Source organism: Lagenorhynchus albirostris, chromosome 1 (assembly GCF_949774975.1).
Source record: "Lagenorhynchus albirostris chromosome 1, mLagAlb1.1, whole genome shotgun sequence".
Lineage (NCBI taxonomy): Eukaryota > Metazoa > Chordata > Mammalia > Artiodactyla > Delphinidae > Lagenorhynchus > Lagenorhynchus albirostris.
In genome coordinates, this window is record NC_083095.1 from 8,477,167 (window position 1) to 8,503,091 (window position 25,925).

Here is a 25,925-nt window from a genome sequence, read left to right on the forward strand (position 1 = left end):
TTACTTTCTTTCTGTCACCCTTACATCCAAGCTTGGAGCCAATCCCATTGGCCTCATCTTCAAAACATCCCAAATCCCAACATCTTCAGTGTCTCCACCATTTCCACCTAGGTCTTAGGTACGACCCTGCTCTTGGCCCCCTACAGTACATTCTCAACTCAGCAGAAGAACAGCGTTACCCTTGAAAACTTAAGACAGATTAGGCCACTTCTATGCTCAAAATAGTCTGTTCCCCAACCCACTCAGAATAAAAGCCCAAACCCTCACAATGGGCTACAAAGCTGGGATCCATCTGACTCCTCCATCACCTCTTTGACTCCATCACCCCCCATCCTCCAGCACTTTCAGCCACATTGGTCTTCTTGCTGCTCCTTAACCCAGCCAGCACGTTTCTGCCTTGGTTCTTTGTTTTTGGTACGCCGGCCTCTCACTGTTGTGGCCTCTCCCATTGCGGAGCACAGGCTCCGGACGCGCAGGCTCAGCGGCCATGGCTCACGGGCCCAGCCGCTCCGCGGCATGTGGGATCTTCCCGGACCGGGGCACGAACCCGTGTCCCCTTCATCGGCAGGCGGACTCTCAACCACTGCACCACCAGGGAAGCCCCTGCCTTGGTTCTTTGCACTTGCAGTGCCCAGTGCCTCTCCCCAGGAAGCCACTTAGCTGGCTCCCCATTGCCTTTCACTGTCTGCTCAAATGTCACATCATTAGAAAGGCCTTCCTCACATGAAAAGATGCTCAACTAATTACTAGAGAAATGCAAATCAAAACTACAATGAGGTACCACCTCATCCTGGTCAGAATGGCCATCATTAAAAAGTCTACATATAACAAATGCTGGAAAGCGTGTGGAGAAAAGGGAGCCCTCCTGCACTGCCGGCGGGAATGTAAATGGGTGCAGCCACTATGGAGAACAGTATGGAGGTTCCTCAAAAAACTAAAAATAGAGTTGCCATATGATCCAGCAATCCTGGGCGTATATCCAGACAAAACTATTACTCAAAAAGACACATGCACCCCTATGTTTATAGCAGCACTATTCACAATAGCCACGATGTGGAAACAACCTCAATGCCCATCGATAGATGAATGAATAAAGATGTGCAACATATATACCATGGAATACTACTCAGGCATAAAAAAGAATGAAATAATGCCATCTGCAGCAACATGGATGGACTTAGAGATGATCATACTAAGCGAAGTAAGTCGGAAAGAGAAAGACAAATACCATATGATATCACTTATGTGTGGAATCTAAAACATGACACAAATGAATTTATCTACGAAACAGAAACAGACTCACAGACATAGAGAACAGATTTGTGGTTGCCGAGGGAGAGGAGGCATGTGGGAGGGATGGAGTGGGAGTCTGGGATTAGCAGATGCAAACTATTATATGCAGAATGGATAAACAGCAAGGTCCCACCGTATAGCACAGGAAACTAGATTCAATATCTGGTGATTAACCATAATGGAAAAGAATATGAAAAAGATTATCTATATATATACATATATATCTGAATCACTGTGCTGTACAGCAGAAATTGACACAACATTGTAAATCAACTATACTACAGTAAAATAAATATAAAAATAAAATAAAGTAAAAAAAGAAAGGCCTTCCTCAACCATCATATAAAGACATGTTAACCCCCCAACCCTAGCCCCACATGCTCGATCTACCTTTCTCTGCTTCATTGTTTTCCAGTTTATTTTTCAACACCTGAAATACTCTGTTTACTGGCTAATTTGTTCATTAGCTATCGCTCTTCTTCTCCACCCACTAGAATGTAAGCTCCACAAGGGCAGGGACTTTATCATGTTGTGTTCCCAGTATCTACAGTGGTTCCTGGTACATGGTAGGCACTGGATCAACATTTGCCTCATGAATGAAAGGAGATCCATTTTTTTCTTTATTATTCTGAGAGTGGGAAATACAAGAAAAAGAGGTAGTTATGTTGGACATCCATATTTTCCTTAACTTTCTGCTATTAAATGGGCCTAGCCAGTACATAACCTTCGAATTGTGTAACCTTAGTGTAAAACACTTAAAAAAAAAAAGTTATAGTCATGGAAAAGTCATACCTTAAAAAAAGCATGTAAGATGCCTCCTTCCATTCCATACTGAAGTCCGGCAGCAATGACGTAAGTGGCAAATTTTCTGACCTATTGGATAAAATACAAGAAAAAAGCTAAATATATTATTGTGAACCACGTTGAATCAGATTATTTTTAATGATTATTTTAAATGAGCACTTCAGTAAGTCTCATCACCTCTTTCAAGCTCCTAATGTACTGTTTAGGACAAAAAGAGTATCTCTTAAAAGGCAGGGAACTCAACCCCACCGACCACTATTAAAATTTAATTGGGACTCAATTAAATGAAAGCCAGAGTTTATTATTGTGAAGACTTACCACCTTTAAGTGCTATGCCGGGCACCTAAAGGCAAAGGAGGATGTAAAAATCTGTCCATCCATGATGGTCTTTAATTACCGAGTGGGGGAGGGGGCATACATAGAACCAAGGAATTTCGTGATGGGCCTTAATATGAGGATATTAATAGACATGGAGTTCCCTTCATCCAGGAGGAGTAATTTAGGGGCTGGGAGAATTTGCCTCAATACTCAACTATTTTTTACTGTCATCAAGGTACTAGCAGCTACGCTGTGTAGAAACAGGCTTTTTGGCATGTTGAAAAGCTTAAGGCAGAGGTAATGCTTAGGGATACCTGGGCACTGATTCTCTTCCTCTGATGCTCTCCACTCTCATAATCCAATAACCACGTGGCTTTGATGATGTTTAATTTAACAATCCAGAGAGACTCGTGCAATGGTTGGTGCAGTTTTTTCTGTATTGCTAATGTGAGGTCCAAGTATAAAAGGTGCAATGACCCACAGAGATCTGTTTAGGTTCCGTGAAACACTGGACTCATGAGCCGTCCCACTTGAGATTTTTAATCTTTGGTTAATTACATTGGGGATTTAATCTAACTCGAGACAGTATGATTTGTGAGCATATGTGTGCTCTGACTGGCCTCTTCTTGCTAATTCTTCATCCAATTAGAACGCTGTAGTTGGTGTCAGAAGTAGAATTATCAATACAGACACCCTCCATCACCACTGTGATTCGATTTGGGAAGGTTGGATGTTGGTAAGTTGAAGAGATAATCATGAACTGAGGATGGAACCCAAGTAGAGACCAGAAAATCCCCCCCCCCATACCCTCATCCCTGATATGAGAGAACTGGGGTCTCTGAGTGAGCTTTTTGAGGAGGAACCATATCATCATAATTGATCTACATTCCTGTACATCTGGACGAGTGGATAAGAGAGGCAAGGACAAGGTGACCCAGTCCCCTGGTTTTTCCTACCTGTCCTAGGGAAAGTGATAGGTGAAAATGCCCCAAAGGATTTAAAAAGCCTATGAACTTGCCTCAAAAACTACACTGGTCCACCTTCTTGTGTTTATAATATAGCATGTAAATATAAATGTGATTACTGCAAATGTGGTGACAGTTGATGAACACTGGACAACCAGCCCCAGGAGGGCAGAGACCACATCTGTTTTGTTCATGGCTGTGAGGTCAACTCTTAGCCACAGTGCCTGTTACATAGCAAGATCTTAACGGATATGAGTTAAATGATTCCTTCGAAGGTTCTACCTATTTGATGAAAAACACTAGGTTACAGAAGGGTTATTAAGATGACCAAGTTGGCCAGATCAACCTTATCTTATTAATTGTTCAGAGTGATTAGGAAAAGAATGATTGAAAAGAGTGATTAGGAAAGCTTGGGATTAAAAAAAATTTTTTTTGAAATTAAATTTTGATCGTATAATTTAGAGCATGGGACATACTTAACGTTTTTATGATAAAATAAAGATATTAAGATGACACTATTTCTCTATTTAATTAAATTTATTTATTTATTTTGGCTGTGCCACACAGCTTGTGGGATCTTAGTTCCCAGACCAGGGGTCAAACCCGTGGCCCCTGCAATGGAAGTGCAGAGTCCTAACCACTGGACTACCAGGGAATTCCTTATTTCTCCATTTTAGACTATCATTCACATCTATTATTTTTGCATGTGTGATCATGCCTTCTCAATCAGTGAATTTGAAATAAATGATGAAGAAATCATGAATTTTCTATTTGGGGCAATGTTCAAAGTTTAATAAAATAATATAGCTGTAGGATTTGGAGTTGGAAGAAATTTAATTTTCTAGTCTAACCCCTTTATTTTACTTATTTAACTCCAAAAGTTGAATGACTTGGCTAAGGTCATAAATTAATGGGTAGAAAGGGACTAGAATGCCTAATCCCATGTCTTTTCCTTCAAATATTTTATACTCACAGTGTTTGTATTGCCAAGTAAAAAAAAATTTTTTTTAATAAAATAAAAACATTTACTAGTAGGACAGAATTTAAGGACCAAGTTCCTACTGTAATATCCTCTGAGACCACTAGGTGTCATCTTAGAACTATCATTACATATCACTATCGTAGGTCTTCCGATAATGGGAAAAAATGCAGTGGATGGAACCTTTAGAGGTTTAGGGGTTCTGTATAAATTCTACCTAACTTAAATGAGGATGATGATGATAGCACTTAATTCACAGAATTGTGAGGATTACATATGAGATATAGGAGGATTACATGAGGTACTGTAAGTAATACATCTGGCGCAGTGCCTGGTACCTGGTAAGCAAGCCCTCAATAATTTTTAGTTGTTACTACTTATTCATCACCAGGGCATTCCTGTCATCTATTTTGATTAAAGAGAAATAAAACAATTTTATAATATATGGATTTCAAAATGATAACTTTTGCTGCAACAGAAGGCTAATAAGCTATTATTTTTGTTTACGTGAACTTCCCAGCTAGAGGCATGTCAGTAATCAGTGACACGGATGTGTCAGGATCAACTCTACTGAATGACGGAGTTTTGGAGTCAGGAGAAAATAAGAACAAAACCCACAGGCTTTGGTATCTGATGGATCCAGGTTTGAATCCCAGCTCTGCTCTTTCCCACAGTGTCTGCATCTGTGAAATGGGAATAATTATGTATGTACACGAGACAGTTGCTGCAAGGAGTAGATCAGATGAGGCTAACAAGCGCTCAGCACGGTGCTCAGCAAACGCTAGCTATGCGACCTTGAGCGAATTACTTAACCTCTGGAAGTTTCTGTCTCCTTGTTTATAAGATGAAGTTTATTTTTATTTATTTATTTTGGCGGCTCGGCTTGTGGGATTTTAGTTCCCTGACCAGGGATTGAACCCGGGCCATCAGCAATGAAAGCGCTGAGTCCTAATCACTGGACCAGCAGGGAATTCCCTGTAAAATGAGGTTTATATGCACTTTTCAGAGCTGCTGTAAGAAACTAATGAGATAGAGTCTGGAAGAAGGGAGAATGTGGTTCCCTCTTCCCCATTCCCACTCTCAGCTTTTTGACTCTTCTGGACCAAGGGACTCTTTGGACCAACAGACCCCTTAGGAGGTGAGGGCTTGAGCTCTGCTGGGGACTCCATACAAGCCTTCCATCTTAGGGGGCTGGAAAAGAACGTGGGGCAGGACCTGGGACAGTGCCTTTTGGGGGAGCCTGACGCTCGGAGCTCTGTGGGTATAAGGACGCGGGAACTAAATACAGAGGTGGGGAGCGAGCTGACATGATACACATAGAGTATGTGGAACAGTCCTGACCATGTGCATTGTAAGCTGCTTCCAAAAGAGCTTTTCTTACCCTAAAGGTTCTACTACTCGAGATTTACCTTTTTCCCTAACTTGAGAACCAGTTTTTCAGCATTTATGTGGTCCAGAAAATTAGGATGGTGTTTTCTTCTTCGATAATCCTCTTCAGTAAATGGAATCTCGGAATCACCCTATGAGAGAGAAAAGACCAGACTCCACGTGTTAGAGCTACGGAAACTGCTAAGCCCACAGATGCCAGGGAGACTATGTTCCTTTAAGCTCAAATAAAGCATTCTAAAAACTGCTGCTTATTTTTATAGTGATTTAATTTTCTTGAAAATGCTTTAGCTAGCCAGATTCTATCATTTAAACTTAATTTAAACAAAATAAAATATTTAAATGTCTTCTTTTATTTTGTAGAGACAGTGACATGTTGTCACTGTGATTCCATAAAGGCATTAAAAAACCTATTTCTTGATAACTCTTGCGATGTGTGTAGTTTCTTTTTTTTAATGTGTCTTAAAAAAATGTTTTTAGTTCTTTTATTTATTTATTTATTTTAAATTAAGTAATTAATTTATTTTTGGCTGTGTTTGGTCTTCCTTGCTGCACGCGGGCTTTCTCTAGTTGCGGAGAGAGGGGGCCACTCTTTGCTGTGGTGCGCGGGCTTCTCATTGCGGTGGCTTCTCTTGTTGCAGAGCATGGGCTCTAGGTGCTCGGGCTTCAGTAGTTGTGGCGCACAGGCTTAGCTGCTCCACGGCATGTGGGATCTTCCAGAACCAGGGTTCGATCCCGTGTCCCCTGCATTGGCAGGCGGATTCTTAACCACTGTGCCACCAGGGAAGCCCTCATTTTTTAAATCTAAATTATGTGTGTTTTTTCTCTCTTCCACATTGCCTCTGTCCCTAAAATTCATCCCACATTAATGAGAACATACCATGTGCAAGTTTCTGTCTCAGGCTTTAAAAACTGTCTTCATCGGATAAGGTATCAGTTTGTGGGTTTCCTGGTGGCGCAGTGGTTAAGAATCCGCCTGCCAATGCAGGGGACACGGGTTCGTGCCCCAGTCCGGGAAGATCCCACATGCCGCGGAGCGGCTGGGCCCGTGAGCCATGGCCGCTGAGCCTGCGCGTTCGGAGCCTGTGCTCCGCAAGGAGAGAGGCCACAGCAGTGAGAGGCCCGCATACTGCAAAAAAAAAAAAAAAAAAAAAAAAGATATCAGTTTGCCCTAAGAATCAGGAAAGAAAAAGAAAAATATATCCGTGTACTGAGCTTTCATCACTCAGTCTCTCCACAACTCACCCTGCTGTACACTCCTCCCATGGAAGGACAATTAAATAAAAACTTCCTGGAGAATCAAAGGGAGAAACCGAGATCCATGATACAGAGTGATTTCCCCCCAATCCATCCAGATTTAGAGGTCCTATTTGGAGTAGGATTTCTAAAATATACAGTCCAGTCAGGAGCCTTTCAATCACATCACATTGGTATAAGTTAAATAACCAGCCCAAAGCATCTGAGTCCAGGGCTTACACGAAATTAATCAGAGAGGCAGAAGAAACACAAGGATGAGGACCCGGAGGTAGAACAATCATTGCAGATTTGAGAAATGGGAAGAAGGGCTGAAATGACTGGAGCCAAGCTGGGGATTGGTAGAGGAGGAGGTAGGTAATGCCAGGGGACTTCCCTGGTGGTGCAGTGTTTAAGACTCCACGCTCCCAATGCAGGGGGCCTGGGTTCGATCCCTGGTCAGGGAACTAGATCCCTCATGCCACAACTAAAGATCCCACGTGCCGCAACTAAGACCCAGCACAGCCAAATAAATAAATAAATATTTAAAATAAAAACCTTTAAAAAAAAAAAGGGTAGGCAATGCCAGGTTGCCAGGGTTTGTGGACCATGTAACGGAGTTTAGATTCATTCTAGGAGCATAGAAGGGTCTTAAGCATTTTAAGCGGGACTATAACACAATGTGAATTGTATTTTATTTTACTTATTTATTTGGCTGCGTTGGGTCTTTCTCTAGTTGTGGTGAGCGGGGGCTACTCTTCGCTGCGGTGCATGGGCTTCTCACTGTGGTGGCTTCTCCCATTGTGGAGCACGGGCTCCAGGCACGCGGGTTTCAGCAGTTGCGGTGCATGGGCTCAGTAGTTGCAGCACGCGGGCTCTAGGGAGTGCGGGCTTCAGTAGTTGTGGTGCACAGGCCTAGTTGCTCCGTGGCATGTGGGATCTGCCCGGACCAGGGAAAGAACCTGTGTCCCCTGATTTAGCAGGCAGACTCTTAACCACTGCGCCACCAGGGAAATCCCTGAATTATATTTTAACAAGATCACTTAAGCTGTTTGTTGGAGATTGGACTGGAAGGAGGCAATGGATCATTTGAATTAATTAGGATTTTTTTCCCCTGGAGCTGGGGATAGAGACTTCCTTCTCTGGGTCTCGTGGGCAGCGTGGACACCTGAACAAATCAGGACTCTGATGGGAAGACAGGAGGATGGCTGTTTGACTGGAAAACAGCAGCATCTACCCCAATCTAGTATTCACTTTTCTCTTTTGAGTTGCATTACGAAGTCATGACTTTTCACAAGCTCAGCTGACTTCAGTGAACCATGAAGTATCAGTCAGGGTCCTAGCATGAAAGAAATGGCACACTCAACGTGGGTAATTTGAGGAGGGTTTAATAATAGGACTATTTACAAAGATGTGGGCAGGTATAGGGAAATCACATACCCTGGAGTCAGTAACAGGGTGCTCTGGACCACTCGAAGGTCCCAGAGTGTAGAGGGCGCAAGCGATAATTAGGACCTGGGGGTGAGCAGCGTGGAGAGGGCTGCCTGGCAGGAGCAGTGACTTTGGTTGAAGGGCTCAGCCGGCCAGTAGCAACTGGGCAGCAAGGAGTTGGGGGGGTAATACCGTGACCTCACTCTTTTCATTTTCCCCATCCTTCACTGGCACTTCCCACTGGCCAAACCCAATGGGAAGCAGAGGGCAAGGTTGCTTGCCGATCTGGACGCGAGGTCAGGGCTGGGGGATCACCCCTGCCTCTAGAAGTGGGTACGTGATCCCAGGTCTGGCCAATCAGAGCTCTACATTTCCCTGGCCACAGTGACTGGTTTAGGGTTTGGCCTGTGACCCAAGACCTGGAAAAACAGCATATTCCAGTGCTGGGTTGGGACATGGTCAAAATGGAAAAGACACTCGAAGTCCTAGGGATGTAAGCCTGGGAGCTCCTGGGAGCCAGAAGGAGGGGACAGCTTACCTGAGAATGAAGCCTACTCAGAGAGGAAAAGAAGCAGGTGAATAGAGAAAAAGAGTAGGTGATTTCTGAGAACACTCTTTAAGCCTCTAGATCCAGCTGTGCCTGAAGCCCATTATTGGACTTACCAGTTATATGAGTCAATGAATCCCCATTTCGCTTAAGTCAGTACAAGTTAGTTTATAACTGAAGGAGTGATGACGATCGATCAGGCCAGCAAAATGATCGTCCAGTCAAATGGCCAATGACTGTTTTGTAGCAGACACTTACTAGACTCTTTGAGGGATAGAACTCAACAGGAATAAAATGACTGGCCTGCTCCTTGAGATGATAGCAACCAAATGGAGTAGTAGGTGGGAGAGCTTTATAGGAAAAGGTCAGGAAACCTCTGGTCCCTGCCCTTAAAGACCTCCCAGTCCACTGAGGGAGAGATAATTAAACAAACAAACGGCCTTTGATGCAGTATGTATGATAAATCCCTAAATATTTTCTTATTATAAATAATGTATTCCATTGAGTCTAACACATGCATTTTTTTTTCACATTTTAACATCTCTGAAATTAGAATGTGTCTTGTCATCCATGGTTTATCACAATGTAGAGGAGCATCCGATGCTTCAGTCAAGAAGCAACGGTGCTGTCCTCGCTGGAGCCTGGGTCACCTTCAGGTCACCTTGAGCACATACTGTCATCCTTAAACTGAGTTAGGTACTATGCATTTTGGCCTAATTGCCTTTTGCAGATGTCTTTAAAAAGATTAGAGTGTGACTCAGCACTGAGATGAAAAGGTAGTTCATAGGCACAGAGGCACTGGGGCAGAGAAGCAAATGGAAATCTGGTCTCAGGGGAGAAAATAAGCAATACTAGAAGAATGACTCTGAATCCATATTTTTTGCAAAATGATAACCATGAGCTTTATAGGAAACTACCTAGAGATAAATGACATGACTCAGGTTTTATACTAAGTTATTGTGTGAAAACAGACAGAATGCAGGTGTGATTCAGAGAAACTGGACTCTGAGTTTGAAGAAGTTTGGGGAATACTATAACCACCGTATTTTGCTTATATTTTTCCTTTTAATGTATGCACAGGAATGTATATGACAAAGATATAGGTCTAAATAAGTCTAAAAGAGAGGGCTTTCAATACATTTAAAATAAAAAGTGATAAGCATTGTTATACTTGACTAGGCGGCATTTTCTTCTTTTTTCTAAGGGGCATGTAAAACAATGTGGCCCCTTAGAATGGAGTGTTCTTTGAGCCTGTGAACTCTGCAGTGTTTATTACGGGGTAGGGTTCAGAAGTGTAAGAATACACCATCCACTGTAGAAAGGTCTCGCGTGCAGATTACAAGGAATCGGGGGTGAAATGTTGCATAAAGGAAAAGCCAGCACACTACTTACTGGGTCCAGGGGTTTGGACCGCGCCCAGGTCATCACCGTGGACACTAAAATAAACACCTTCCGCTTTTCGAAATGGCTGATTTCTTCATTCAGGGCTGTAGGGCCAAAAAGCCAAGCAGTTACTTGGATCCATTTAGAACGTGGTTTAAAATCATGTGTACTTTTAATTACCAGCAGGACTTGAAGTGACTCCTCTTTCAAGGAGTGGCTTTACCCCAGGGGGGCATCCCCTCTGATGCTGCCCCCCTCCCCATCTCTGTCCCTGGCTGCCCCCCTCCAGCTACCCGACCTCTCCTGAGCCCAGCTCAAATCTTCAGCCCCTTCCTATTTCCTGGCCTGCAGCGGTGTGCTTTCACTTTTGGGGAGGGCTCGTGATACTGATAATAGCTGACACGGATGGGAACAGTTCATGGGCTTTATCGAATTCTCACCATCGGGGGATAGATACTCTCATCTCTGTTTCTACCTTCTAAGGGAGCTGAGGCACAGTTTGCCCAGGATCACGGAGTGAGGTGGTGGTATAGAGTCCGATCCGGGAAGCCTGGTTGCCCGGCCTGTGGCCTCCCCACTATGCACCCCCTCCAGCTGCGTGGAGAATGGAGTGGGAGGCCCCAAATCAGAAAGCAAGGCCCTCTTTTTTTTTTTAACCATTTAAAAAAATTAAAGTATAGTTAATTTACAATGTTGTGTTAGCTTCAGGTGTACAGAAAAGTGATTCAGTTATATCTATCTATATCTATATCTAATATATTCTTTTTCAGATTCTTTTCCATTATAGGTTATTACAAGACCTTGAATATAGTTCCCTGTGCCATACAGTAAATCCTTGCTCTTCATCTAGTTTGTATATAGTAGTGTGTATATGCTAATCCCAAACTCCTAATTTATCTCCTTACTTTCCCCCCTCTGGTAACCATAAGTTTGTTCTCTATGTCTGTGAGCCTATTTCCAGTTTGTAAATAAGTTCACTTACATGATTTTTTTCCATTCCACATATAAGTGATATCATGTGATATTTGTCCTTCTCTGTCTGACTTACTTCACTTAGTATGATCATCTCTAGGTCCATCCATGTTGCTGCAAATGGCATGATTTCATTCTTTTTTATGGGCAAGGCCCTCTCATGATTTCACATAAAGCAGTGCTATTTAGCCTAAGCGCTTGCAGAAGGAAGTAATTCCCTCCCCCTCCACTCCCCCTGGCTGGGGGAGAGCAGCTTATGCGTTGGGGGCTGTGGGCTGTGTGTGGAGGGAGGGCTTTGGTAACACTCCGATGCTTGATTAGGAACCATCTGTAGAGATGGGAATTTAGAATAGTGGTGGCCTGGACCTGGGAGTGTTTGGTTTCCAAAGGGTTTGTCATTCCCCAGGAGGGCTCCCCACACATTTAAGCACTGAATCTCCTTGAATACTTTCTGGCATGTGATTCCACTAAAATATTTTTCATAATGTATAACTTTCCAGGAAAAAACAAAAACTAAAATGAGATATACTTAAATTGTCAGAGGATCTAAGCGACACAGTAGTCATGGTAAATTTTAGTCTCATGAGCTGATTTCTCGAACAAAAAGGAAAACAATAAAATACTGATATCCTGAATCTAATAAACTCATGGAATCCAACCGTAAGGTGAGAGAGTATTATTGAATTAAGTCTAGGAACACTATGTCCACAGACCTACTAGAGAGTGGACTTGAGGACACGGGGAGGGGGAAGGGTAAGCTGGGACAAAGTGAGAGAGTGTCATGGACATATGTACACTACCAAATGTAAAATAGATAGCTAGTGGGAAGCAGCTGCATAGCACAGGGCATAGCACAGGGAGATCAGCTCGGTGCTTTGTGACCACCTAGAGGGGTGGGATAGGGAGGGAGACTCAAGAGGGAAGAGATATGGGGATATGTGTATATGTATAGCTGGTTCACTTTGTTATAAAGCAGAAACTAACACACCATTGTAAAGCAATTATACTCCAGTAAAGATTTAAAAAAAAAAAAAGAACACTATGTCCACATATTAATCCCAATGAAATGTTAACTTTAGTTTCTATTTTTATTCTATTAACAAAAACCGCCTCTTCAATTTAATTTTGTTCTTTACCCTTCCTGCTCTGCTGTGCCTCAGATTGGCCTATTTTGTGAACGCTTGGCACACTTAGAGGTCTTCTAACTGGGTTATCCTTTTTTATTTGTGATCATTTTAATGGGTCTAAAATGATCTGCTTGTTCACTTGTGAACGAGCAGCACATTTTATCCATATATACAAATGTTTTCTTGCATTTCTTATACTTCATTTCTTTCTCCAGTTTTGCCTTCCTTTGATAGTATCTGTGAAAGGCAAGGTAGAGGAATTCTTTTATATTAAAATATTTGAAAATAGTTCAATAAAACATCATTAAGAAGTAATACATATCCACTGTAAAAACAAAAACAGAAAACTCCCCAAATCTCAGAAAGTACATGAGGTAAAGTGAGAAAGTTCCCTCTACTATTCTCTCTATAGCCCCACCCACCCCATGTCCTCCTCACTCACCCAGTCCCCCATGACTGACCAAGGGCTATACTTTCTTACAGACACAAACACTTTGTATCCCAAAAAAGAGGTAACACATTTAAAAGTTTTTCACCAAATAGAGAATAAAATTGTCCTAATGATTTAAAGCTCTTTATTAGAATGAAGAAGGAAGCAATATAGAACATACTCTACATTTTAAAGCTCATGAAAGGAAATGCAGTATCAAAGTTTGAGAACTACTATCTTCCCTTGATGATTAGTGGGAGACATCCTATTAGGTGCTGAAGCTCATCTGTCATAGCAGGAGCTGAGTGGTTAATGTCTAAAGTTCATAATCAGAGGACATCAGTGCAGGCATTTTTGTGTATTAAAAGGAACAAGTGGGTTAAATGAGGTTCCTTTTTTGTTTGTTTGTTTTTGCGGTACGCGGGCCTCTCACCGCTGCGGCCTCTCCCGCTGCAGAGCACAGGCTCCGGATGCACAGGCCCAGCGGACATGGTCCACGGGCCCAGCCGCTCCGCGGCATGTGGGATCCTCCCGGACCGGGACACAAATCCCCAATCACTGCACCACCAGGGAAGCCCGAGTTTCCTTTTGAACAGTAGAGATGGGATGGAAAAGAAATGCAGGGAATTGTTGCTTTTTATTCTAAATCCTACTGTGCTTTTTAACTTTCAAAACATGTCCAGGTTTTATTTCAGAAAAAAAATTAAAATGTAAAGAAAATTGTGAGTATACATGATATAGAAAAAAATCAATTTCCAAAGACTTGCACAAAATAAGAACTCAGTAAACATTAGGTCTGATTATTATTTTAGGTGGTGAAATTATCTTAGAAAGTGCAATTACACATCATCTGTAAATATTTGCAAAGGGATAAACATGTGGACAGTAGGCGTTTAAAAAGCTCTGTTTCAAAAGATGACACATTGTTCATGTTATTGATTTGTCTCTTACTGAATGAAACTTAGGCCCACAGGGATAAATGAGAAATCAAACATTCTGAGCTCCTGAGGACTCCAGCACATCCACAGAGAGTACTTTTTCATCATGATTTCTCTGAATATGGTACAGACATGACTGAGGCTTCATTCCATTTCTCTGAACATGAGCCAAAATATAGCTTTGCTATTGGTCTTATTCAGGGGTTGGCAATGTACCGCCTGTTTTTGTAAATAAAGTTTTATTGGAACCCGGCCCATTCATTTACATATTGTCTATAGTTGCATTCTTGCTACAACAGCAGAGGAGTTGGCTTGAAAAGCTAAACATATTTACTATCTGGGCTTTAACAGAAAAAGTTTGCTGACGCCTGAACTCATCTGCCAAAAACCAACATACTGAAGTGTAAAAAATACTGCAAGGTAAGGTGCTTGTGTCTTTTTGGCTGTCCTCCTAGCCTAGAATGGCAATTCAAATAAGCTGATTTGCTCTCTCCTTTGATCCGGACTTAATAAGGGGATGAATCACAAAGCACCAAATTGCTAAACTTCATCTTGTCCCTTGGAGTTCATTACCTTTTTCAATGCATTTAAAATATGAACGTGTTCTCTGCGACCCCTTCCTGACCCTTGCTATTGGGGAACGCTTGTTGAACTGAATCAAATCCTCACAGTTAGAAATAATTCCTTTTCTCCTGGGGTTTCCCGGGTGGCGCAGTGGTTAAGAATCCACCTGCCAATGCAGGGGACACAGGTTCAAGCCCTGGTCTGGGAAGATCCCACATGCTGCAGAGCGACTAAGCCCGTGCGCCACAACTACTGAACCTGCACTCTAGAGCCCGCAAGCCACAACTACTGAGGCTGCATGCCACAACTACTGAAGCCCACGTGCCTAGAGCCCGTGCTCTGCAACAAGAGAAGCCACTGCAATGAGAAGCCCGCGCACCGCAACGAAGAGCAGCCCCCACTCGCTGCAACTAGAGAAAAGCCACCGTGCAGCAACAAAGACCCAACACAGCCAAAAATAAAAAAATTTTAAAACTAAATAATTCCTCTCCTCCTAAAGTCACATCCATCTTGTGATAGCTTTTGTGTCAACATGTCATTCTCTGCCCTGCATGAAAGTTTCTCCCGAGTCCCTTAGCTCTCTTGTGGGCCTATAAGAGCCTTGAGGGTATCTTTTTTTTTAAATTTGTCTTTGTATCTTCGCAATACGTTCAACCCCACCTCCTTAAGCCATGCCTGTGGAATGAATAAAGGTTGAATTTTGAAAGTTAATGTTTCTTTTAATGATCAAAAATATTCTATTCTTTGGACACATAAATCAATGGAACAGAATAGACAGCCCAGAAATAAACCCATGCACTTATGGTCAGTTAATCTATGACAAAGGAGGCAAGAAAAGAGAGTCTCTTCAATAAATGGTGTTGGGAAAACTGGACAGCTACATGTAAAAGAATGAAATTAGAACATTCTCTGACATCATATACAAAAATAAACTCAAAATGGATTAAAGACCTAAATGTAAGACCAGAAACCATAAAACTCCTAGAGGAAAACATAGGCGGAACACTCTTTGACATAAATTGTAGCAGTAGTTTTTTGGATCTCTCTCCTGAAGCAAAGGAAGTAAAAGCAAAAATAAACAAATGGGACCTAATTAAATTTAAAAGCTCTTGCACAACAAAGGAAAACACTGACAAAATGAAAAGACAACCTACTGAATGGGAGAAAATATTTGCAAATGATATAAATGATAAGGGGTTAATATCCAACATATATAAACAGCTCATACAACCCAACATCAAAAAAACAAACGACCCAGATTAAAAAATGGGCAGAAGAACTAAGTAGACATCTTTCCAAAGAAGACATACAGATGGCCAACAGGCACATGAAAAGATGCTCAACATGGCTAATCATCAGAGAGAGGCAAATCAAAACCACAGAGATACCACCTCACAACTGTCAGAATGGCCATCATCAAAAAGACAACAAATAACAAGTGTTGGCGAAGATGTGGAGAAAAGGGAACCCTTCATGCACTGTTGGTGGGAATGTACGTTGGTGCAGCCATTGTGGAAAACAGTATGGCGGTTTCTCAAAAAACCAAAAACAGAACTACCATATGACCCAGCAACTCCACTCTTGGGTCTATATCTAAAAAAATGAAAACACTAATTCCAAAAGATACATGTACCCCAATGTTCCTAGCAGCATTATTTATAATTGGCAAGATATGGAAGCAACCTAAGGTCCATCAACGGATGAATGGATACAGAAAAATTGGTGAATATATATACAATGGAATACTACTCAGCTATAAAAAAGAATGAAATTTTGCCATTTGCAACAACATGGATGGACATATTATGCCAAGTAAAATAAGTCAGACAGAGAAGGACAAATACTGTATGATATTACTAAAAAATACAACAAACTAGTGACTATAACAAAAAAGAAGCAGACTCACAGATATAGAGAACGAGCTAGCGGTTACCAGTGGGGAGAGGGAAGGGGGAAGGGCTTTATGCGGTAGAGGATTAAGAGGTACAAACTATTAGGTATAAAATAAGCTACAAGGATATGATGTACAACACAGGGAACAGGCAGTATTTTATAACAACTATAAACGGAGTATAACCTTTAAACATTTTGAATCACTGTATTGTACACCTATAACTTATAATATTGTACATTAACTATATTTCAATTAAAAAAATTCTATTCTTCGGAAGCTCCTGTTGCTAAATTAGTTAAACAAGGAAGCCATTAGATTGAGGTGGTCCTAATAGCTTAGCAGCATAAATAAGCAAACCCAAACCTAAGAACAGCTAATCACAAACAGTCAACTAGGCTCTCCCAAATAAGGGAAACACTTAAGTTACAGCCCGTCAAATAACTGCTTTTCTCTATAAAAGTCTTGTCCCTAGCTGCTGTTGGTGGAGCTCCTAACCACTTCCAACATGAATCGGATTGTTTTTTGTTTTATCTGCGCCACGTGGCTTGCAGGGATCTTAGTTCCCGGACCACGGATAGAACCCAGGTCCTCCGCTGAGAAAAGCTCAGAGTCCTAACCACTGGACCGCCAGGGAATTCCCAATATGAATTGAGTTTTGTTCATATAAACTCTTCTTTTTTTATATATAATAAGAAACACTGTCAAATGCAGTAAACATCAACTTTATTTTTATGTATTTATTTATTTTGGCCACCCTGCACATTATGTGGGATGTGGGATCTTATTTCCCCAACCAGGGATGGAACCCATGCCCCCTGCACCGGAAGCACAAAGTCCTAACCACTGGACCACCAGGGAAGTCCCTCACATAAACTCTTACATATTTTCATACGCCTCCCTTTATGTTTTAATGCTACCCACAGGCGTATCCACTAGTCTGATTTCACTTCCTGTTTTAGATGAATTTCAGATCAGTTCTTCCATGGTCCTAATTTGCCTAGTGTTCCTGAGATGACTCTTAGGTAAAGTAAAAACGTCCCGTCCCTGGAGATCAAGGGTGCATCTCACTGACCAGAGACTGCCCAGATGGCTTCCTCCACTTGCTGGGGGTTCTCAGTGATGTTATAAATGATAACATCACACTCCAGCAGGTGCATGAGAAGGTCTTCTCGAGAGATAGCCTGAAAAAGAAAGTTGACAGTCATTTGTTGCAAGAAGCGCACAAAGTAACCTAATATTTAGATGGGAGTGACAATTTCCAAATGAGATATGTTGCCTGGAGAGTCCCACATGAAACATTCGCAGAAGGATTTTTTTATTTAAAATGAAATTTTGGCTCTCTTCTGTGTGTAGTTTTCAAGTAACAAAGTTTATGTAAATAGCCTGGAACAGATGAATAAGAAAATTGCATAATGATCTTAGGTACTATTTCTGCATGCTGTTTAAACCCCGATTCAGGAGGAAAGAATTAGAACACACTGGAAGAAAATGTGTGAGGCATTTAAAACAAACTCAAACTCTATGCAAGTTTCTTTGAGCAACTATAGATCATGAATCACTCAGAAGTGCTGATAAGTGATTAATATGGATTATTTCAGAATCCTCAAAATGGAATTAATCTGGTCTCATTCGAGATGTAAGGTACCTTATTACAGTTGACAGCAGGGAGTATTTTTAAAAAAACAGAAACTTTTAATGGTTAAAAATACCAAGTTCTTATATGGGATGAAAGTAACTTTGGTGATCATTGTGTCCAAAGGAAAACACGCACACTTGGTAAATCATGATTGGAATGATTGAGGATGAAACAGGCACGTTTTCAAGAGAATGGTCATCCTGACCAGATATTGAGTGACCATGATTGTGCATTCATTTGTTCCCCCAGTAAATATTTGTGGGCCCTCATTTTCACCCCAAGGGGAAAGGCAAAATAAATAATGTATGATTGTTGATACTACAGATTAGCGCGCGCGCGTGTGTGTGTGTGTGTTGTTGGCAAAATTTTAACAAATAACTAGGGTCTAATGTGGACGAGGGCGCAACTAGGCACTTACGAAGCCTTTGTACAAATTAGAAAAAGGAAACCTGCTCTTGGTGGAAAAATTATAAGGCACCCAGTCTGGGACACACTGTAGCCAGCAGAACACATCACTTTTCAGCCCCTACCCATGCCCATAGCTGGGCAACCTTGCGCAGTGTGCAATCTGTACAGCCCTACATGGCAGCCCCCAATGTAGAAAGGGCTATCTTAGAAGTACATTTGAGGTTTGATGGACTAGGTGAAGTATGGGACTATGGCTCATAGGAGTTGACATTTGAGCTGGGCTGAAAGGGTGAATACAAGCTCACTCAGCAGAGCCCGGGAAGTTCACGGACTAGCAGGCCATTTGCTGAGCCAGGCAAAAGCACCTTTGACAACCTGGACCAGCCTAATGTTTTTCCATCCTCCATTCTCTCTCACCTTTCATGCCACTCTTGCTTCTTCCCCTTGGCTGCCCAGAACCCAAGCTCTAGCTATACCGATGCTTTCTATTCCAAAGCACACCATACACTTTGCCAGGTGCCCCCTTGTGTGTCATTTCCTTGTCCTTTTATCTGCTTGGAAAGCTCTATTCAGCCCTGGAGGTTCAGCCTCAGTCCCAGCATCACCAGTAGACCCCAAGCTCCCAAAGGAGGGCCAGCTGTGCAGAATCTCCCGATCAGAGGAGGTTAGGGGGTCTTGCTCTGTGTGGCAGGGAGGCGTCTGAAGCTCCGTTTGCCTGGCTCTATAGATAAGACTGAGAATTCATATTGCCCTGTTCAGAGCGCTCTGGACGCGGCTGTGCGCACACCTCTGTCATCATGTCACTGTCCTGCTCTGGAGTCACTAGTTGACATTGCAGAGTTCCTGCTAGGCTGTGAGCTCCGTGTTTTTCTGTGGGTCTTCAAAGTGCTCAATACTCATTCACTGAATCAAATTCAGGTATAAAGAGTGATCAGTGATGGAGATCTGAAGCAACGCAGATAGCCAGGAGAATGGAAAGTAGGCATTCTTTCGAGAGCGATTAAAGACACGAGCTGAGGCCTCCCTTCCTTCAGCTGCCGCTAAGGTGCTCCGTCCTTCCAAGGAAGCTAAGACCGCGTTGGGGCGAGGCCCTCACTTCATCTGTCCGGCAGCCCCCGCCTAGCACTGGCCCCGCACCATGGCCTCCGTCTCGGAGCTCGCCTGCATCTTCTCGGCCCTCATCCCGCATGACGATGAGGTGATGGTCACAGAGGACAAGATCTATGCTCTCATTAAAGCAGCCGGTGTAAATGTTGAACCTTTCTGGCCAGGATTGTCTGCAAAGGCTTTGGCCAAGGTCAACACACAGGGAGCCTCATCGGCAGTGCAGGGGCTGGTGGAGCTGCCCCAGCAGGAGGTCCTGCCTCCTCCACCGCTGCTGCCCCCGCTGAGGAGCAGAAAGTAGACGCAAAGAAAGAAGAATCTGAAGAGTCTGAGGATGACAGGGGCTTTGGTCTTTTTGACGAAACCTCTTTAGTAACATGTTCAATAAGAAGCTGAGCTCTTTAATTTGAGGTCAGCAAGGAGGCCCTCTGTGCTCTGGAAAAATCTGGCAGGACAGGACTTCAGACAGACATTTTCAGGAGAAATGTTTATGAACCCAATACCGTGTGTCTTCTCGTACCTAGAAAAGCACCAAAGGCATGACTGGAGAGATCTGCTCCTTGTGACCAGAACTGACCTTTTGCTGAGACGTGTACTTGCTTGCACGTGGCCCCTTCACCCAAACCATACGCGTACTGACTCCCCACACCCCAACCTCTTTGGAGCAGTTCCTCAGAGCTCTCTGAGAGGCTGTCTCCCAGGCTATAGCCCTCAGTCAACCCCAAATAAAACTGAACGCACAGCACTCGCAGTGTGTTTGTGTGCGTGTATGTGTGCACGTGTGTGTGTGTGTGCGTGTGCGTGTGTGTGTGTTTTCCAGTCTATACTGGGAAGCCAAGAGCCCACAGCAATACCAGGCTTGCAGCTGTGATGGGGGCAAGTGCGTGATGAATGGTGGAAAGGACACTCTTGCTTGTCTACAATCATCTATCTCCTTTTCTTCTTTCCCAACAGAACCCCAATTTTGTGCAGATACGCCCCTTCTCAGCCTGTGGGAAATTAACTCCACCTTCTAGTTTAAGGGATGGGCCTTACTGATCTCAGGGTAAGTGATTGGTTCAGGAATCAGCAAGTGACCCAACTCAAGACACTGAGATTCAAGGAGATACCTGTGGGGTGCTGCTGGAATGTTCATCCTCCTTTTTCTGAGAATTTCTGGAAGTTCTCTTCATCAGAGTGTTGCTGCGTTTGTGTGCAAAGACCTGGAATGTTGCCGCCTTGCTGCCAACCTGAGGATGAAGTCCCTCCCAGAGGAAGACAGAGCCCAGAAAAGGGCTGGAAAAGGAGCTGCAGCCCCTGGGTCATGCCAGGCCTGAAGCAGGTGCTTCCTTGAGACCACCAGCCACATAAGTTGATGAATTCCTTACTGGTTACTGATTTGCATTGCCTTTTTTTTTTCCTATTACTTGCAGCCCCAAACAGCCTAAACTGATAATAGACAGCAAGGCCCTTAATACAAATTAGGGCAGAGTAGTGTTTTTTTTTGTTGTTTGTTTGTTTTTTGTTTTTTGTGGTACGCGGGCCTCTCACTGTTGTGGCCTCTCCCATTGCGGAGCACAGGCTCCAGACGCGCAGGCTCAGCGGCCATGGCTCACGGGCCCAGCCACTCCGCGGCATGTGGGATCTTCCTGGACCGGGGCGCGAACCCGTGTCCCCTGCATCGTCAGGCAGACTCTCAACCACTGCGCCACCAGGGAAGCCCCAGGGCAGAGTAGTTTTGTAGAGGAGCGTGAGAGACTTCATCCTGGGTAAATTGATATAGAAGTGCTGCAGGACATCTGGGGGAGTGCACTAGGAAGCAGTTGGATGTGCAGGTTGGTCAACAGGGCTGGAGAAGGATTTGAAAGGCGTTGGCTTGTACAAGGGAGCTGGAGCTATAGGACTGAATAAGATTTAGAAAGGATGCCTATTAGGAGAAGGGAGGGAGCTCTGAGAAAAACTGCATTTAAAGGGAAGGAGTGGATGCGTAAGGGCAGTCTGCCAGCTGCTGCTGCTGGGAAGCAGGGAAGAGAGGCCCTTGGTAATGAGGGGCTGGCTGGTGACAATGGCCAGGGCATCTCCTGTGAAGGGGTGGGGGCTGGAGAGTGCAGGAGTGAGGCCTGCAAAGGTGGCTGAGCCCTCTCTCAAGTTCAGTGGTGGCAGGGGCCATGGGCAGAGAAAGAGGCAGGGAGGCCAAAGTAAGAGTGTGTGTGTGTGTGTGTGTGTGTGTGTGTGTGTGTGTGTGTGTTTCCAGCGAGAAAGATGTGAGCATACGTAGATGTGGAAAGAAAGAAGCCAGTGGCGAGTCAAGATCCAGAAGAGGGTAAAAGGGGGTAAGTGGTGAAGAAAGTTCCCAAAGACGGTAGGAGGGGACTCACTCATTCATTGACAAATACTTATTGAGGGCCAGTGCTGTCCGTCACCGTGCAAGGATACACATGAGAATAAATGAGGTGCTGTCTCTACTCTCAAGGAACAGATACTAATAGTGTGACCCACAATAGACAGATAATAACAATGGAGTGAGAAAAGTGTAAGAATCTAGGCAGGTAGAGAGCTCAGAATCTAAACTGGGAGTGGGGAATCATGGAGGGCTTCCTGGAGGAGAAGACAACCCGAATTAAATCGTGAAGGATGAATAGGGCTGGTTGGAGGAGGGAAGAGGGAAGGCTATTCCAGGGTACAGCATGTGCAAAGCTGTCTCCTAGGATCTAGAGGGCTGCAGGCAGGGTGATGGGAGGAATTAGGCTGGGAGGGTCACCCTTCTTGCAGGTATTTAAGTCCTTGGATGAGGACTGTGTAGAATTTGTCATGTGAAGGCAGCAGTATTTCTCAGTAAGACAGCAATATAATGGTGTTATCCTTGAGTGGCTTATTACCCAAGGAGATGTCTCTTTCACAGATTGCGCCGGCCATGGCCCAGAGCCATGTTGGGGTGGTGCAGGGCAGAATACATTCTAAATACAGGGCAGAGAACTTTATGAGTCTGAAAGTCCAAATGAGATCCATACTTTCTAAGAATATCTCATTTAAGTTCTCTGCTGCAGGCAAGACTTGAAAGTGGAGAGACAAGGGTTGTTAATTTCCATCGCAGGAGGAAGACCTGCCCTCACCTCTCTCCTCAACTTCCCCACCTTCTCACATTGGCAGGAGAGAGGAGACAAGGAGCAAACACAGTGGCAGGGCATCGGAGCAGGGGGTGGCCCTCCCCTTCGCCCCCTCTCAGCAGTCCCTCTGGACTTACATAGTAGCTCTCCATGGCAAAGTTGGGGCAGGGGGTTTCGAGCGTGGAAAGCGTGCCCACTATCTGGAACGTGCCTTCCTTCAGGTTGGCTGAGGAGGCTTCTGGCATGGCTGATTTATCTTCATCGTGCTTTTCCTCCTCTTCAGTAATTTCTTCAAGTGAAGCCCCGACCACAGAGGTAGAGAGAAACTGCAAGCAAACAGGAATTTCCTGAATACTAAGAACAACGGAGAGTAAGACCAGTCAATGAATGACGATTCTAAAACCTGACCTTTACTGAAGGCTTGCTAGCGGTGCCACTCATGCTTTGTACACCGGCATCTCATTGAAATTGGTTTAATTCCCGCAACGACACAGTGAAGTGTCTATTCACTATTATGACTCCCCATTTCATAGGCCAGGAACTCAGGCTCAGAGAGCTTAAAAGCTCGTTAAGGGTATTATCCTTCCCTAGCATCAGGCAGAGCTGGGCTAAATTCACGATGGTCGTTTTGTCTAACAGATAGGTAGAAATGTAATGCGATCAGCTTAGGTAACTTAAATTTGCTAGTACCACATTAACAAAAGGAGAAAGAAACAGGTGAAGTTAACTTAGGTAAAGTTTAAATTTTTAAAAATTTAGGTAACATTTTATTTAACTCAATATATCCAAAACATTATCAGTTTAACATGTCATCAATATAAACATTATTGAGATATTATATATTGTTTTCTTTTCCCATAGTAAGTGTTTGAAATTTGATGTGCATTTTACACTTACAGTGCATCTCCACTTGGACTAGACACTTTTAAACGTTCCATAACCACATGGGACCAGTGGCTATGAATAATGAAATAGAATGAGGTTGGCAAAGTTTCTTTTTTTGGTTTTACAAAAGCTGTCTTTGTGAGTTGTTTATGCAATGTTCATGGGTTTCATATATAAAGAGAAATAATTTTAATTTATATATTAGACATATAATTTATAGTTTAAACATGTGTAAATAATCATGACGATATCACCCCTTGGGAGTAAAAACACAACAGAATGTCCTACCCCCTTTATTTTGATAAAAAAACAGTCCAAGTTAATAGACAAGGTGTCAGGTTCAATCTCTTATTGGAATCTATTTTTCCCAAGTATGCCATATATATTTTCATTTACCTCTCAAACACACATATTCAATTTATTATCCCGTTTCACAGATGAGGAGATTGAGGCCCAGCAATAAGTAATTTGCCCAAGATCGCATAGGCAGGAAGGGGTGAAGTTGGACCTTCTGATAATGACACCCCGGCTGTACAGGTGCCCCGCCCTGACACACTACCCAGAGACCGGGGGAGAAGGGGCTGTGGTGGCATTGCTCAGCTAGGCCTGAGGACAAGAGACATGGTTTCCACGTTTTTTTAGATGCTTTATATTTCTACTCCCATATTGCTTGGTGCAGACAATAGCAATTACTTGGAATTTGAGAAAGTCAAGTCCTGGTTTGTTAAGGAATAACCGGAAATTCTGTTATTGATAAGCTTTGGAAAAAATCTCTCCCAACAAAAAGTTTTATTGTAAAAATATTATGTCGTAAAAAATAATCAGAGATCAAAAGGGGATAAAGTAAAAAGTTAAATTCTCTTCCCTCCCTCCCTCCTAATTTCAATCATGTCACGTCCCTTTTTAAGTACTCCAATGGCTATCAATGGATTTAGAACATAAACCAAATTCCTGACCAAAGCCCCACAAGATCTGGGCCTTTGGGCTTGACTCTGCTTTGTTAATTTACACAATAAATATCGATGAACTGCTGACCACGTGTGAGGCACTGTTTAGTTGCTGAGCTGGGCCACATTTTGCCTTTCACAGCCCCTTTCCGCCAAAAGTATATTAAAAATGATATTTTATGACTGTATATCTATAATGACACACTATCTTTGACTGTAAAATTTAATTTGCTTCCTTCCTATTTTAAGAGAAATTATAACATTTGTGCGGGCCCCAAAGCCACATGGGTCCTGGGCATGGTGTCTGCTGTCCCCTGGAGCCCCTGGTTCACTGCAGCCTCACCACTCTGTCCTCTGCAACCTTTGCCTTTGCCGTGCCCTCTGGGAACTATTTCCTCGGGCTGGACCCTCATCTTGTGTGTGTCAGATTAAATGTCACCTTTCAAGAGAGCGCTTTCATGCAACTCTATTGAAAGCAGCTGCGCTCTTCCCCAGTCCACCTCTTCTATTCTCTTTCCTTCAGAGTACTTATCACCTATTGAAATATCTTGTTTATTCTAGTAATTATTTATTGTCTGTCTCCTTCCAGAGGGGCAGGGTCTTCAAGGGTCAAAACCTTTTTTGGTCTTATTTACTGTGCCAGCCTTTTAGTAGGAGTTCATGAACGAGTGACTCCCATCCTCCAGAGGTGATAACGGTTAAGTGTCTTGTGTATCCTTTGAGACGTTTTTCTGTATTTAGGTTGTCTATCTATCTATCTATCTATCTATCTATCTATCTATCTATCTATCTATCTTCTCTATATTTGTATCTATCTTTTTGAAAGACACAAGTAAGTTCATACTACCCCTGTCTTTTTAATGCTTTGCTATTGCATTTAGTTTTGGACTTCTTTTTCCGTCAGTTGCCTGATACAGACGAGTTGGCGGGAATGGAAAGAGAACCCGGTTAGGAGGTCGGAGACCTGGCCCTATGTCCAGGTCCTGCCCCCAACTCGCTAAGTGATCTTGGGCAAGCCCCTTTCTGCCTCGAAGCCTCAGTTTCCTCTTACTAACAGGGGAGGAACCCCGGCTGGAACGGAGATCTCCAAACACCTGGGCTTCCAGGTGGGGCGCTTGTCTAGCCTGGGTGCAGACTGGGGGGCAGGGGGCATTGGCCGTGCCCAGGACGAGGGAGGGTCCCTTAGGGGAGGCCCTGATAGCGTCCGGTGGTGCAGGCCCTCGCTGGGTTCCGGGGCTGGGGCGGGGGACTGGGAGTTGGGGGCTTGGGTTCTCCTGTCATCCACCGCCGCTCACCTTCCCGATGTTTCTGCTGCTGTATTTGTCCAGCAGGTTTATAAACACCCTCTGGATCCGTTTAACTTTCTCCGTCCGGACAGCAACTTCCTCTTCTTCAGCCATGGTGGGAGCCTCGCTGGTTGCTAAGGAGAAAGCGTCCCTTTGGTTGCCAAGGAGATGGAGCCGCGGCCCTAGGACCGCGGGGCCAGGCTGCCCTCCGGGGTTGGGGCTAGGGCGCGGGGCGGGGCGTTCCCGGGGCGGGGGGCGGGGCCTCCGGTTTCCGAGGCCAGGAGGGCTCTCCCTGCCCAGGGCGCCAGG

General features: G+C 43.7%; 1 protein-coding gene and 1 pseudogene across 4 annotated transcripts in view; one reads left to right on the forward strand and one right to left on the reverse strand.

Moving 5' to 3' along the window:
• AK7 (adenylate kinase 7) overlaps positions 1 to 25,730 on the reverse strand; it is a 54,364-nt gene extending 28,634 nt beyond the window's left edge. For all 4 annotated transcript variants that reach the window (XM_060165481.1, XM_060165494.1, XM_060165490.1 and 1 more), the window contains exons 1-6: positions 25,626 to 25,730; positions 22,636 to 22,824; positions 17,337 to 17,445; positions 10,349 to 10,443; positions 5,769 to 5,879; positions 2,086 to 2,166 (exon numbers count right to left, since the gene is read on the reverse strand). In XM_060165481.1, coding sequence (XP_060021464.1) covers positions 2,086 to 2,166; positions 5,769 to 5,879; positions 10,349 to 10,443; positions 17,337 to 17,445; positions 22,636 to 22,824; positions 25,626 to 25,730 — 690 coding nt within the window. The remainder of the gene's footprint in view (positions 1 to 2,085; positions 2,167 to 5,768; positions 5,880 to 10,348; positions 10,444 to 17,336; positions 17,446 to 22,635; positions 22,825 to 25,625) is intronic.
• Positions 19,445 to 19,808, forward strand: LOC132514559 (large ribosomal subunit protein P1-like; annotated as a pseudogene).
• Positions 25,731 to 25,925: the final 195 nt, after the last annotated feature.